This window comes from Apis florea, unplaced genomic scaffold (assembly GCF_048593485.1).
Source record: "Apis florea isolate Af1SG1 unplaced genomic scaffold, ASM4859348v1 contig_3517_pilon, whole genome shotgun sequence".
NCBI lineage: Eukaryota > Metazoa > Arthropoda > Insecta > Hymenoptera > Apidae > Apis > Apis florea.
In genome coordinates, this window is record NW_028256778.1 from 2401309 (window position 1) to 2416005 (window position 14697).

Here is a 14697-nt window from a genome sequence, read left to right on the forward strand (position 1 = left end):
CTAAAATAGACGATCTATCGTTTTTTTAGTGTCATTCAATTCTAATAAATTTTAATAAACTCAACTCTCACGATAATTCTAAAATGTCAAGTTAAAATGTGAAGATCGTTTTCTTTTTTTAATCAGTAAATTAGTGAACAACTTTTTAGATTAGATTCGAAAAAATTTTCGGATCGTTTCAATGTTTAATATACTTGATTATTCGAAAAAATTTTTCATTGTTTGATAATACACATTCCGTGAATCTAGAAGAACAAAAATCTCATTTTATATGCTTATTTTAGAAAATTAAAAATAGATTAGGTATTTCTTTTATTTTTAAAAGTCAGACTTTAACTTTAAATTAAGGCGATTATGAAGATAAGTATGTGGACATTAGTAAGCAGCATTCAGCATACGGTAGATGCTTGGACAGAATTTTTAAGCAACATAGATTAGAATAATCTTTTAAATATACGGACTATAATAAAGGAAATACATATGCACATAAATCTATTAAATGTTTCCACCTACATATCTATATAAATGAAAATATTATTTCCTTCGTACAGAATAACAATATATTTGTAGAATATCTTTGTAGAATGGATCAATATAAATATAAAAATTGATATATAAAAATGTCGAATGAGATTTTAAATATTTATTAAGTTTTAAGTAATTTAAGTTTACATCATGAAGTAAGATTGTCTCATTTTATCTTTACCTTGCTTTGTTTAACGCTTTAACGTTTAAAATTTGTTTATAAATTATTAATAATTAATAAATAATTATTAATAAATAAATCTCAATCAACATTTTTGTGTTACAACATTTTCTATGTTGTTTATTTTTATCTTTAAAATCAAGTTCAAAAAATAAAAAGAAATGCAAAGATATGTTTTAATTTTCGTTTTATTCTATGTTCTTATTTTATTATATGTTAAGTTTTAGCTATACATTTACAAATACATTTTTTGTAAATCAAATATATTGAATATAATATAACAAGATCAAATATATTAAATATTATTTATATTAAATTTTTTTATTTATTATTTAATTATTCTTACATAATTATTAATAATATTTAATAATGATAAACATATAATGAAATTGAAAAATATTAAAATATAAAAAAATATATTAAAAAATAGAATTTTGTTCCTGGATTTATGGAATAGCTCATAATGTAATTAAATAAATGTATAAAACTTTGTAACATAAAAATTATGCAATATTATTCATTTGTTAAGTTAGCCAACAGTTATCCAACAGTCAAATTAATATAAGTGAAAACGTGTTGTGCGTGATATGTAGAATAATATTGGAAAGATGAGAAAATTATGATTTTGATAAGATAAACAATTTCAAATAAATGAAACATAAATATTTATAATAAATTCATTTTATGAGAGTGATATATTCTCGTCTAATTATTCAGAATTAATTTTAATGAATTAATCTACATTATTGCATTTAGAAGTAACATATTTCTATTTTCACTCATTATATTAATTTAAATTATATTCATTTAAAGAAACTATAAATCCATATGAAAAATATATAAATAAACTTATATGTTAATAAATATTGATTTATCAAACTATGTGATCAAATTGCATATTTGCAAAATAAATCTTGGATGGCTATTATTATTAATTAAAATTATTATTACTAATTAAATTACATAACAATTTTACACTATTTGTATAAACTAAATAAATTTCAAAGCCGGTTACGCGAATACATTAAGAGTAAATTAATTTTTGCATTCACAAAGCCACTATTATTTTCTTACCAACCCAATAATTACTTGTTAGCACTTTTTAACTTTAGTACGCTCTTTCTTTCCCCCTTGATCGTATACCAGCGTATTTTCACCCTCTCCATAGCCAAGGGTTTTCCCTACCGAAATATCTTCTTTCCCTATCCCTTCTACGAAATAAATACGCATCCTTCTACGACGTGGAATTATCGAAGCGTCTAAAAATTCCTACATGCGATGCTCGACACGAAAATTTTCATCCACTCTATACAATTCTATGTCCACTTCTGTGTCCACTCTCTACAGTCTCTATACTATTCTCGATGGACAGTGGAATGAAATGACAGATAAACGATCGATCACTCAACGATCGATCAATTTATCGGCAGATCAAAGAAACGGTAGACGTCGAATGATGTTGGATTACGAATCGTTCCATAAATGATGATTTTCCCTCTTTCCAAGATTTATTTCGCGAAAACATCAAATCTTGATCGTGATCTTTACCCCAACAACGTGCGCGCACAATTGGCGAGCAGGACTTTAACTACCTGCCGTGTATCGATTAAACGCTCACCTTGACACAAGTTGTTTCCACGAAGTTGACCGTACGCGAACCCTCACCGTTGAACTTTACAATGTCGAGACGAAACGTTTATTTTCGTCTCGCGATCGAAAATATTACATTTGCGGTCACTTTTTCTATGAAACAATATCAACCAGGAATCTCCTCTTTAAGAAAAAAATAAATGAAAGAGATAAGGGAAATGTAGGTTAAAGACTGTTGCGAGGTTGAATTTATAATTTTATTATTACGTAAATTGAGGACAAAAGTGACACAGAGGAAAAGTAATATTTTAAATACTTTAGAACATATAGAAGGAAGGAAATTATATATGAAATTATTAAATCTTAAATAATTTAATGAAATAAATTTAAAATGAAAACAATGTAATTTTTGAAAGAGCTGATATAATAATAAAAAAATAATATATTTATAAAAAACTTATAACAAATGAAATTAAAAATTTTTAATAATTTTTTTAATAAGTTTTTAATAATTACAAATTCCATTGGGATTAAACATTGGATTCAGTTTAAAAGTTTATTTTTTTAGATTTTTCTTTTTTTTTTCCGAGTTTGTTCTTGGCATGATACCATTGGAATTAAACATTTTATCATTTATTTATAAATTTCAAATTTCTCATATTAAATACACACGCAACGAATTCGCTGTTTCACAATACATCTGTTTCAAATATTCATTAATATTCTGAAACTATGATTATTGTATAATAACTTATAGTTTCTGAAAATAACAAAATAAATTAGAATCCATTTAAACGCATATGTAATAACGCATATCTTTTATTAGAGTTAAAAAAAGTAAAAAAAGATATTAAAAAAAAATAATTAGAAATATAACAATCTTGTTTAAAAATTATTTTATTTTCGTTTTTAATTCTATTATTCGTTACTTTTATTTAAAATTTCATATTACAATAAGATTAAACGATATATACAATTACCAATTTCAAAATTCATTATATAAAAATATATGAAATACTATATAAAATGTCATAAATGTAATTATAAATTCTTTTGTTCTCAATGCTGTTCTCAATTTTACAAATATGTCTATACTGTCATATATGCGTCATATGCAAATAGCGAAATAAATCGATGCAAAACTTGTACAAAAAATCGGATATAGATTATTTAAAAATGGTGACATTCAATATCGATAACATTGAACAATTATTAATTGAACAAAAATTATAAATGTGATGAAAAAAAAACCAACAACACACGGTGTTCCCAAGCGGTCACCCATCCAAGTACTAACCGTGCCCGACGTAGCTTGACTTTGGTGATCGAACGAGAACCAGTAGTTCCTACGTGGTATGGTCGTTGGCGATATCTTCGTTAATTTTATTTTAAGATACAGTGTAAAAAGTTTAATTCGAAAACAAAAATTTATAAATAATCAATCAATTGCATTGATTTATATGAACGCATCATGTATGCATATGTGTTGTAAGTTCGTAAATTCAAAAAATATGCAGAAAATAAAATAAAAGTTAGAGACAGCCTGAATAAATCCGGATTAGATAATCAAGGAACAAAGGAAATACTTTACTTAATAACCTTATTTATTAATTTTTATGTTTCGATTATAAATCTTACATATCAAGAACCTTATAATTAAACCTGATGTATAATCAATAATAATGATTGTTTAATAATTACCTATCAATCTCAAAAAATGAGGAAGAGAAATCTACTAGAAAAAAACTAATTATAGAAATAAAAAAAAGTACATAAGATTGACGTGAGGATATGATTATGTATGAAAGTAAAATTTTTGAGAGTTACTATCAGATTAATTTGTCAATGGATATTATATTGAGAATAAAAACTATGGAATAATCATTTTCAACTCAATGTCCTTTAATGAAAAATAACTTTTGATTAACAATTTTTGAAAATTTTATTTTCAAATGTATTCGTATAATTAAAAACCACGAATAATCGAGATTAAGACTCTGAAGATAAACGAGACTTTGAATGATCAAGATACCGAATAATTATGAACCGATCAAGTTTATTGTGTTTTATCTTTTAAAAGATAATGATAGAAATTTATTTATATTAAAGAATATCTATTGTGTTATACGTCCCATCTAACGTTAAAAATTATTTTTTTTCTTATTTTCTCTAAATATTTATAAAAAACACTTAATATATAACTTCAAAAAAAAAATAAAGAATCAAAAGAAAAAGTGAAAATATGTAATTGGAAATTCTTTCCATTAATTTGATTTTTTCTTGAAAAGTTCCTTCTGGAAACTTAAAAGAAAAAAGTTTCATCTTGAAAAAGAATAATAGAAACAAGCGAAGATTATCCTTCTACTTGAAAACATATCTTAAGAAAATTTACTTTACTTGAATACCTATTCCACTACCACTATAAATCCTCACAAACTTCTTCCAAATATAATCACTGGACACGCTATGCTTCCTATTTTCAGAGCTCTACTTTCCGCAGTCGAATTTGACCGTAAGGATACCGTATCTTCCGCGAAACGGAGGGGAATTTTCGTGGAACTTGAAATTGCTCGAGTTGAGGACTCTTCGGAACGACTCGTCCGAACCAAGTCACGCAAAGTATCGCATCAAGGTGCCCCACGAACAAATTGCTTCGATAGATACCGAAACGAACACCCTATTGTTGCACGATCTTTCGAAAGAAGGTAAGTAAATTATGCTTTAAAAGGTATGTGTTATGGTGCTATGGTGTTTCAATGCTTGCTAAAGACACATCTGAAAATCATACGATCGTGGTACTGGCGAGAGAAAATGGCAGCAACGAGGCCGTATTGGAAATCAAGGTGAAACCGTCGCGTGTTAATGGAATGCATATCAATTGCACAGATTACGTTCAGGTAACTAGAAATTCGTTGAATTTCCAACTGTCGTTCATAAGTATCCGGACATTTTGAATATATAGTGCAATAGAATTAGTAGAGTGCAATAGAACAGTAGAAAACATTGGATTATTAAACAATGAAAAATGTACATGGATTGTATTTTTAATACGATAGAAAAATAAGAATGAAGAAGAAAAATAGGAAAACAATATTGATAAAAGGAATAATAAAAAAAATATAGTAATATATAATAATATAAAAATAGAGAAAGGAAAAAATAATATAAATAATAATTACAAAAATTGTAGTTAATAAAATAATGCAATTTATTAAAAAAAATAAGATATATATGTATATATGATATATAAAAATTAATATAAATAAATAAATAATATAAATTTCTTATCTATAAGAAAATAAAAATCATAGAGATCATTAGAATGATAGATATAAGAAATTATATATATTCATATTATCAGATGAAAATTATTGAAATTTTATTATATTATTTATTTGAATTTTAAATTTCATATAAATTAAAAATGATTAAAAGCAGTATTAAAATTTACCATTAAAAATTATCTACATTAGAATGATTTATATATGATATTATATTTTATCATAATTATTTATATTTACATTTATATTTTGCTTAATGTTTCCACTTTTAAATGTTAAATTTTGTTAGTATATTCTATAAGTTTAAATAAAAAAGCATGTTTTATTATATAAACATAGATCAAGTAACGTTTTATTAAAGAATTATATAAAAAAATAAATATAAAGGAAACAGTTAATTAACAATATTAACAATATTATTAGTAACTATATTTACAATTTGAAATAAATGTTTTTAAATGCAACCAATTCATCTCAAAATTTTTTGTCAATATTTTAGCAGTATGAAAAAAATAAAATCTTATCATTTTTCTTTAAAAAAATCTTTTCATCCGATAATTTCTATTATAATTTTTTTTTACAAATTTATAGTTAATAAATTAATTAAGAAATTAAAAAAATACAATTTTTTAAACAACAAAGAATTTTTTTCGTTATTACATGATAGCACGAAACATTTAAAAATTAATTTTAAAAAATTAATTTTTTGTAGTAATATTTTATTATTTTATGAAGAACAAAATTATTCTATTTCGATGTATAATTTCAAATTTAGAATATTTTTTGATAAAAATAAGCATGTATCCGGATATTTTTGAGCGATATTGTACGTACTTTATCAAGAAGTTGATAAAATTTCGTTTATATACAGGACATGTGTTTTTGGAATACATCAAGATATAGAATTTACGAAAATCAACCAATCGCGATGATCGGCACATTTGGACCTGGATTTTATACTAATATTTGCCCGAATTTTCAACTCACCGGTTACAAACTATTAAATGGCAAGTGTTGTATTCAACTTTGACCTTTTCTGCACAATCGAAGAGGTCTTAGAATCATTTATTTTTAAAGTGAATTTATATTTTGCATGTGTGTCATGAATAATTTAGCCACAATAAATGTGAAAAATGAAAGCTAAAATTTTTTAGTAACAATTTTTTAATGTCAATTTAATGATAAATTTATTTTTCTAATATTTAAAATATAGACTGAAATAATAAGTTAAATTAATTAATTTAACTTTTTTCGATAATTATTTATAAAAAAAAAAAAGTATTATTTTCCAACTTCAATGACTTCTTTATTATATTATACGTGAAAATATTATAAAAAGAATTTTCATAAGATTTCAAGATCGTTATTCTGAATAATGATCTTGACATCATGTTAAAAAATCATTGAAATCGAAGAATAGTATTTTTTTTATAAATATCTACTTTTTTAGAAGAATGTAAAATATCAGAAAAAACAGAGAACTTCCAGTTACTAATCGATTAAAACTTTGAATTCAATAAAGAGAAGAATTGGGAGAATTGGCATTGATGCTATTGTTAGTGAAACTTAACAAAAGATCTTGATAGTTATAGATAATAGAATTATGAAGAATTAATGAAGCTCGATTTAATTTTCTCTTAGTTCTTCTATATAGAAAGTCGACATTTGAATAATTCATTTTAATTTATAACAAAAATATTAAATTTAAAGAAGTTCATTCTCATTAAAAAAGATTTTATTGTCTGATTGATGGAATTATAAAAGAATATTTTATTATAAATTTAATTATATAATTAATGATAGAAACGTAAGTTCAACCAAACAAGTTTCAAGGATGCAATAAAGAGATATTTTTACTTATCATTTTGCTCCATTTGATTTTTATTTATTTTGTAAATTGTAAAATTCTTTCGATAAAAAGTAAAATCAAAAATCAAAGAAATATATGTATCATACACTAAATTTTTTAATATAAAAAACAAAGAGTTTTATAATAAAGAAGTATTTAAAAGTAATGAGAATAAAATGCATCGATTTTGAAATATATTATTGCATATTATTTTGTAAATATTCCAAATAATTGTTCTTTACATATGTTATGTTCGATTTCAGTTTTGAAAATATATGCAAAAATAATTTTGATATTAAATTTGATACTTCTAAATTTAAGATAATAAATAAATAGGATAATGTTACATAATAGTTTTTACATAATAAAACATATACAATAATGATATGACAAGACATTTGACAAGATTTTTAATTTGATTCATGAAAAAAGAAAATCTCAAAAATAATTAATAATTTATTTATTATCAAGTATTTTTATATATAAAAAAAATTGTTAAAATGATATTTTCGACAAGGCCATTGATATAGAGATAATAAAATATCGTAAAACAAAGTGAAAAATACATAATTGGATAGATAAATTTTATAAATACTTAGTATTTTTATAAAAAAATACGAACACTTAAATATAACATACACACATAAGAATATTCATTATACACAATATAATAAAAACTATAACAAAAATATTTACTAGTCACATTGAATATTCACTTAATTACACTTCAAACTGTAAATATTGTATATCTACGATGCACATCCAAAATATAAAATATCAAAATTCATTATAATCCAAATAATTTAAAAATCTATTTACAAATTGCCAAGCTCTTCGACATTCTCCCATTCAAAAAAATAAATAAATCAATCGAACGTGCACGAATGAATTATCGTTAGAATTGCCAGAAAGCTGTCTGAAAATTCATGGAGAACCACGAAACATCATAATTCTTTTAGGTACGGAATATTTTCACATGACGAAGAACACGTTATTCTCTAACGCATTACTGGACAGAGACTCGTTGGGGCCGGCGCCTGGAGGGCCAGGTCCCCGTGTCGTCCTTCAAGTTCAATGTGTCGTTTGGGAGAACATCACCGGTATACAATACGCGCCCATCAACACCTTGCATATTGATATTTTGGACCAAGACGACAATCCACCGATGGCTCAGGGAAATGATTCCATCGCTATAACGCTTCAAGAATTCACCACGGTGAGTGAAGACGCGATGAATCGTCTAACGATGGTAACGCGAATCTCGTTAACTGAGGCGTTAGTCTGAGCGAATCTCTCCCATCCATGAACGAAAGCTTAAAGAATCGGACTTAATCAGTGGCGCATTGTTCCCACGATCGCGAGGCATTGTTTCTAACGGCTGCCGTGAAAAGATGCGGAAACGACGAACACGACGGGCACCATTCCGAAGAACAGGATGGACGAAGGAAAAGCCTTCAGGGGCTCATCTTGATTAAGCTCGGATCTCTTTTTTACTTTCGCCGCCTATCATACATTTCCACTTTCCCCAACATTCTTCTACAGGGTGTCTCGTTTAACTGGATGCGCTCGAATATCTCACGAGGGACTTAAGTTAAAAGAAAAAAAAAGAAATGGACTTTCGTTTTGTGCAAGATGATCGATTTTGTAAGAATGGTATAGAAAGAAGGAAGAATAATAATATCTTGTATAGAATGAATCATATGTATAGAGTGTATACATATGCGTATTATTTGTTATGCGAGAAGATGGGAAACGAGATAGTGGAGGGGATCTCCGTTTGCTTCGCTTGAGCGCGCCAGCGTGTTTATATAATAAGATTCTCGTAAACATAAAGATACACTTTGTCAATAGTTTAACGCTCTGCTTGGACGAGTTTAACCGATGCTTTGATGTCATCGTGCCGCGTCCTTCTGTTCCAGTCGCATTCGATATGTTTGTTTATTTCCTTCGTTAGGAGATTTGATTATAGATATGATATTGTTTCGAACAATTAGAGAAATAGAGATATTAATGGGGCAAATTGTTCATTATAAACGAACAGTATATATAGCGTTTAAGGAGTATTTCATATTTTGATGTTATATTATATAATAGAATATCGTATTATAATTTTTATTAATATTTTGACTATTATCATATTATTTGTCACAATAATCAATAATCGTACAGTATTATTGTTGTACAATACGATTGTACGCGATTAAATAAATAAAAGATATTATGTTCATTGATAACGCGATATCATGAGATAATATCATATTATTTATGTTTTGATATTGAAACTAGTTTGTTTTATTGCATGTATATATAACATTTTCTAAAAAAAATATATAATTTTGCGGTTTCATTTTATGCAAGATAATGGATTTTATAATGCAGTGTCTTATATATTCTATGTATTTTATATTTAGGTATGAAAAGAAGAATCCAATGTTATAAATATTTTTGTGCAGAAACTTTGGATTTAGGTTAAGATATCTCGAACTCAGACTATGTTTACTTAACTGTTAACCATAGCGATAACTTCGTTAATTTTCAAACTTATGCAAATACTCAGACAATCGATAAACAAAAATTTAAAAATGCAGTAAGAATTGTGAGAATTCTTCAGTTGAAAAAGTATCAATGAGTTAAATGATGCAATTGCAATGAAATAGATTTTATTTGAGTAATTACTGCAAATCATCTAAGAACAATATTCTTCTATCTAAATCTAAATAAAATATAAAAAAAACAAAATTTGTTTTCTAATTTTCTCCATTTTCTGCATACAATTATTAGTATATTTATATTTTTAAAAAATGAAAAAAAATGTAAATAGAAAAAGATTAATAATAAATAAAAAGAAAATTTTTTAATAGCATCACAATTATAACCAGATTGATCTTTTTATTAATAAATAATATTACCAATTAGAAATAGAATGATTTTATAGATTTTTTTTATATTTTATTCAAAATAAAAAATTCTTTTCGTGCCATATCTCCTATATTTAAACTTTAAATTTCTTCTCAAAAAATCATTTAAGAAATATAATAAAAATTCAAAGACTGAAGAAATCGTCGTAATGATTAACTCAATAAAAAAATTTTCTATTTCTGCTAGAAATAAAAGATACATATTTGTTTTATTGCTATCGTTTCAAATTAAATAAAACATAATGCGAAATACATATAATATACGCATCTAAGAAGTATTATTAATTATAAAATTATTAGTTATTCATACTTTACAAGGAAATCTATATATTTTGAAAAATTTGATAAAATATATTTTGTAAAACAATTTATTTTTAACAAAAAATCTCTTTTAATGAAATCAATTTTCAAATTCAATTTTCAATTTTATCATTTTGTGTTAACACAATGGTTCATAAAAAACAAAATTATTGTTGATTTTATATAACTTACAAATTGAATTCGTATATTCGTATAAAATGTATGAATAATTTTCATTAATATATCTATCAGTAAAGATTATTTTATACAAATAATCACAAAAAATTATCTTTCTAATATGAAACTGCAATTTAAAATGAAATATTTTATAAATCAATAATTTCTTGAGATGAATAAATTAATATATTTTATAGCAAAAATAACAAATAAATAGATTCAAAATTATATGATTTCATTTAAAAAAATAAAATTAAAATCTCTAAATATTATTCAATCTGCAAAAAAATTCTTTTTACGTAATATAGTTAATTAGCTTTTATTAAAACATTTTTTTCCTAACTTTAATCCCTCGTGAAATATTTGAGCGTATCCAATTAAACGAAACACCCTGTATATTCATGTCTCGCGCACTGCAATCGTGAATGCGCGAAACTTCGATTCTCGCGATTCGATCGGACAAATTAGAGAACAAGGCAGTTCAAGATCTGGAAGTTTTGATAATAGAAATCCATTAGCATTCCCATTATTTCTTATTTTAAATAATGGAAATTGATTTTGAAAACTGAAGTCGATTATTTACAATCAGTTTTCATATGTTATTTTATAAAATTTGCCTATCTTGACAAATCTGATTTTAATAAAAATTTGTGTATGTAGAATATAATATATTATATTTATATTTATAGTTTATGTATAAAACAATTTATTTTTCGATAGAAAAATTTCATATAAAAAAATATATATAATAGTCTATATAATAATAATGTTTCATATAAAACATTATTTAAAACATTTCATATAAATTATTGTTGAACTCATAAAATGTATGAAAACTTATATTTGATTATAATTTCTAATTTTTCAAAAAAGGTACTTTTTAGGAATGAATCATTAGAAATCTCGAAATTAAATTTTAAAACTTTGTATTATTTTTTTGATTTAAAACTCTTGAAATGTAAATAACTTGCAAGAATATTCTAATAATATAAATTTATTCTTATTTAATCATAAATAAAACGATATAATGAATTTATCCTTTAATATTAAACGATTTCATTAATTTTAATTTTGATATACAAGTAATTCTCGACTAAATATAGTTAATTGATTTTCTGCTATATATATTATATATTATATATGCCTTATTATTCATGTAATGAATCATATAAATGTGATGATTGTATTGAAAATAATTAAACAAATTTCATTTTGTTTCTTCTGGTAATTTTTTAATTTGTACATTGTTAACAATTTCTTGCTAAAGATCTTATCATATCGAAATCAGTATACAACAGTAAACTTTTTTTTTAAATGTAATTTTACATGATATAATTCTAATATAATATAATTCATAAAAACTTTTATGACAGTAAGAAACGTAAAAGTATAAAATCAAATGCAAAAAATAATTCTTTTTAGAATTATTAAAAAAAAAATTTTAAAAATCGTACATTTCGTTATTATTCAAAGTTTGCAATTTTTCACTGATAAATTTTCATGTAATTCAAGTATCATATTATTCAACATTTATTATATACGAAGAAAGAACAAAATATTTAAATATTTTGTTTTTTGCAAAAGATGAGTGATATATGAATATATTATATAACATTGAAAATATTTTTACGAATATTCTGGAATGCAGTATATGTATACAGAAATTGTTCAAAATATTGTCTTTGTTAATATATTTCAATTTCATCGGAATCAGTGAAGTTATTTCTTAATTATCATAAATATTCACGTATATATATAGAATGTGTATTTGAGATTGATCATTAATTCGTCGTACAATTCAATGCGGTTAACATATATATATATATATATATATATATATGCTACAGTTTACTAAACTATTCATTCATCAACTATATTGGCAGGGTGATAAATTAGTAGACGACAACAAACTAATACTAAAGGACGCGGACACGGAAAGCAGTAATAGATATACTATTCGCATTCTCGGTGATACTAATGATGCTTTGAACTTCACTTACAACACATTGCCAATCGAAGCTTCGAAAGGAGTACCTTATACCGCCATATTTACAAGTAAGTTCCAATTTTATCTTTCTCTCATCCTTTCTTCCCTTCTCTCACATGCAATAATAAAATCTCTCGACGTGAACCAATTTTCCAACTAATATCCAAGATATTGGTTCTCGCCTGTTACAGGAATTTCCGCAAAAACCACTCTCTTACCGAAGTCTCCTTATCGGGTTATTCTTCAAGTAAAGGACGAATCTCTCATTCCAGGGTACGGGGAAAACACGGTGAGATTTCAATTTTCACAAAAATCTGCGAAAAATTATCACGATGTACAAATTTTTTCATAGATAAATTATATTGAAATAAATTATGAATTTAAAATGTGTGTCACATTTAAAGAATCGAAATTAAAAATACCATTTTTTTTCAGAAAGAATTTCCAAATTTTTAATTTTTTCTTTTTAAATTTATTATCTTAATTTTTTATTCATATCTTTCCATTATATTTTAAAACTTCATTTTATTAATATTTGAAAAATTGTATTATTTCTTTTTTTCTTAATTTATTTTCCAATCATCTTTTTTTCACAATCATTATAAATAACTTGCCTCGAGATATCATATTGTGTATTTTTAAATATTTTTTGTATTTTTCATATTAAAAATATCATTTTAATTAACTTAAGTTATTTTTTATTGAAATAATGCATTGATTAAAAATATAGCTATCTTAAATTTCCGGAAAAGAAATCGCACTTTTCGATTTCCTCATATTTCCTGTTGTACATGTCGAAGATATATACTGTCAAAGAAGTACGACGTTTAATCAAAAAATTGATCAATAAATTTTTGGAATTTATATTTATTTCGAAACATAATTATTTATTTATTAATATTAATATGATTCTCTTTAATATAGCTTTTATTGCATACATACATAATAATAACATATAATAACATACATATCAGTATTTTTCCCAATTTTTAAAACATATTTGAAACATAATTTTCAATGAAGCCTTTAATTCGTCCAATTTTATCTTTATCTTTTGTCAAAGATTTAACTTTTCAGTTATAAGTAATTTTGATTTTGATTAAAATAAGATTTTAAAATTTTTATTTTTTTCCGTTTTTTGAACGTATTTTTAAACACATTTTTTAACTTTTTAAATCCTATCTTTATAGTAATAATTATAATATATCTTTCATTAAACTTGTATTATAAATTTATTGATATTTTTTTCAAAATGAATATATAAAATGATGTTCATAATTTATAGTATAAGCAAATTAATTTTTGTGAAATAATAATTTTCTTTAATCTATTCCAAATCTCTAAGTCAAATTTCTTCATCGAAAATTATCTTTACATAGTAAACTACATAATTTGTTGAAAATTTAATTACTGTAAATTACTGAACAAAAACTTATAAAGTCAATAAAACTAATAATTTTTAAACGATTTATAGCATCTTAAAAAATTTTTGATCAAAAATTCAATTTCTAATATTTCTTAAATAAAAAGCATAATAAAAAAAAAAGTAGTGTAGAAAGCAACTTTTATTTGTTATTAAAATTCATGAATAAAAAAGAAAAAATTTTCCTGCTATACTTTTTCTATAAATATAACATGACATAAATGTTATGAAATATAACTTGAAATTGATCACATATTTTCTTTCTTCTTTATTGTAAAAACGCTTTTGAAAAAAGAAAATTTTTTTTAATAAAAATTTGATGGTAAATTTTTTCGAAAAATAAATCTTTATCGATATTTCTTTTATCAATCATTGATGAATATTTTTTTAATTTGTAATATTATGGTAGTTATCGCAAATCTGAATATTTTAATATTTTATAAATATTTAAAAAAAAGCAGAACTT

At 24.0% G+C, this 14697-nt stretch overlaps 1 protein-coding gene and 1 non-coding gene across 3 annotated transcripts in view; one reads left to right on the forward strand and one right to left on the reverse strand.

The window, feature by feature from the left end:
• The window catches only part of Ret (protein kinase receptor Ret oncogene), a 65030-nt gene that overhangs the window by 24679 nt on the left and 25654 nt on the right, over positions 1-14697 (forward strand). For both annotated transcript variants that reach the window (XM_012493938.3, XM_012493939.3), the window contains exons 2-7: positions 4780-5001; positions 5066-5193; positions 6449-6584; positions 8386-8642; positions 12705-12876; positions 13000-13097. In XM_012493938.3, coding sequence (XP_012349392.2) covers positions 4780-5001; positions 5066-5193; positions 6449-6584; positions 8386-8642; positions 12705-12876; positions 13000-13097 — 1013 coding nt within the window. The remainder of the gene's footprint in view (positions 1-4779; positions 5002-5065; positions 5194-6448; positions 6585-8385; positions 8643-12704; positions 12877-12999; positions 13098-14697) is intronic.
• LOC116415366 (5S ribosomal RNA) lies at positions 3545-3663 on the reverse strand. The gene has a single exon (XR_004225986.1). It is a non-coding gene; the product is annotated as a 5S ribosomal RNA (ribosomal RNA).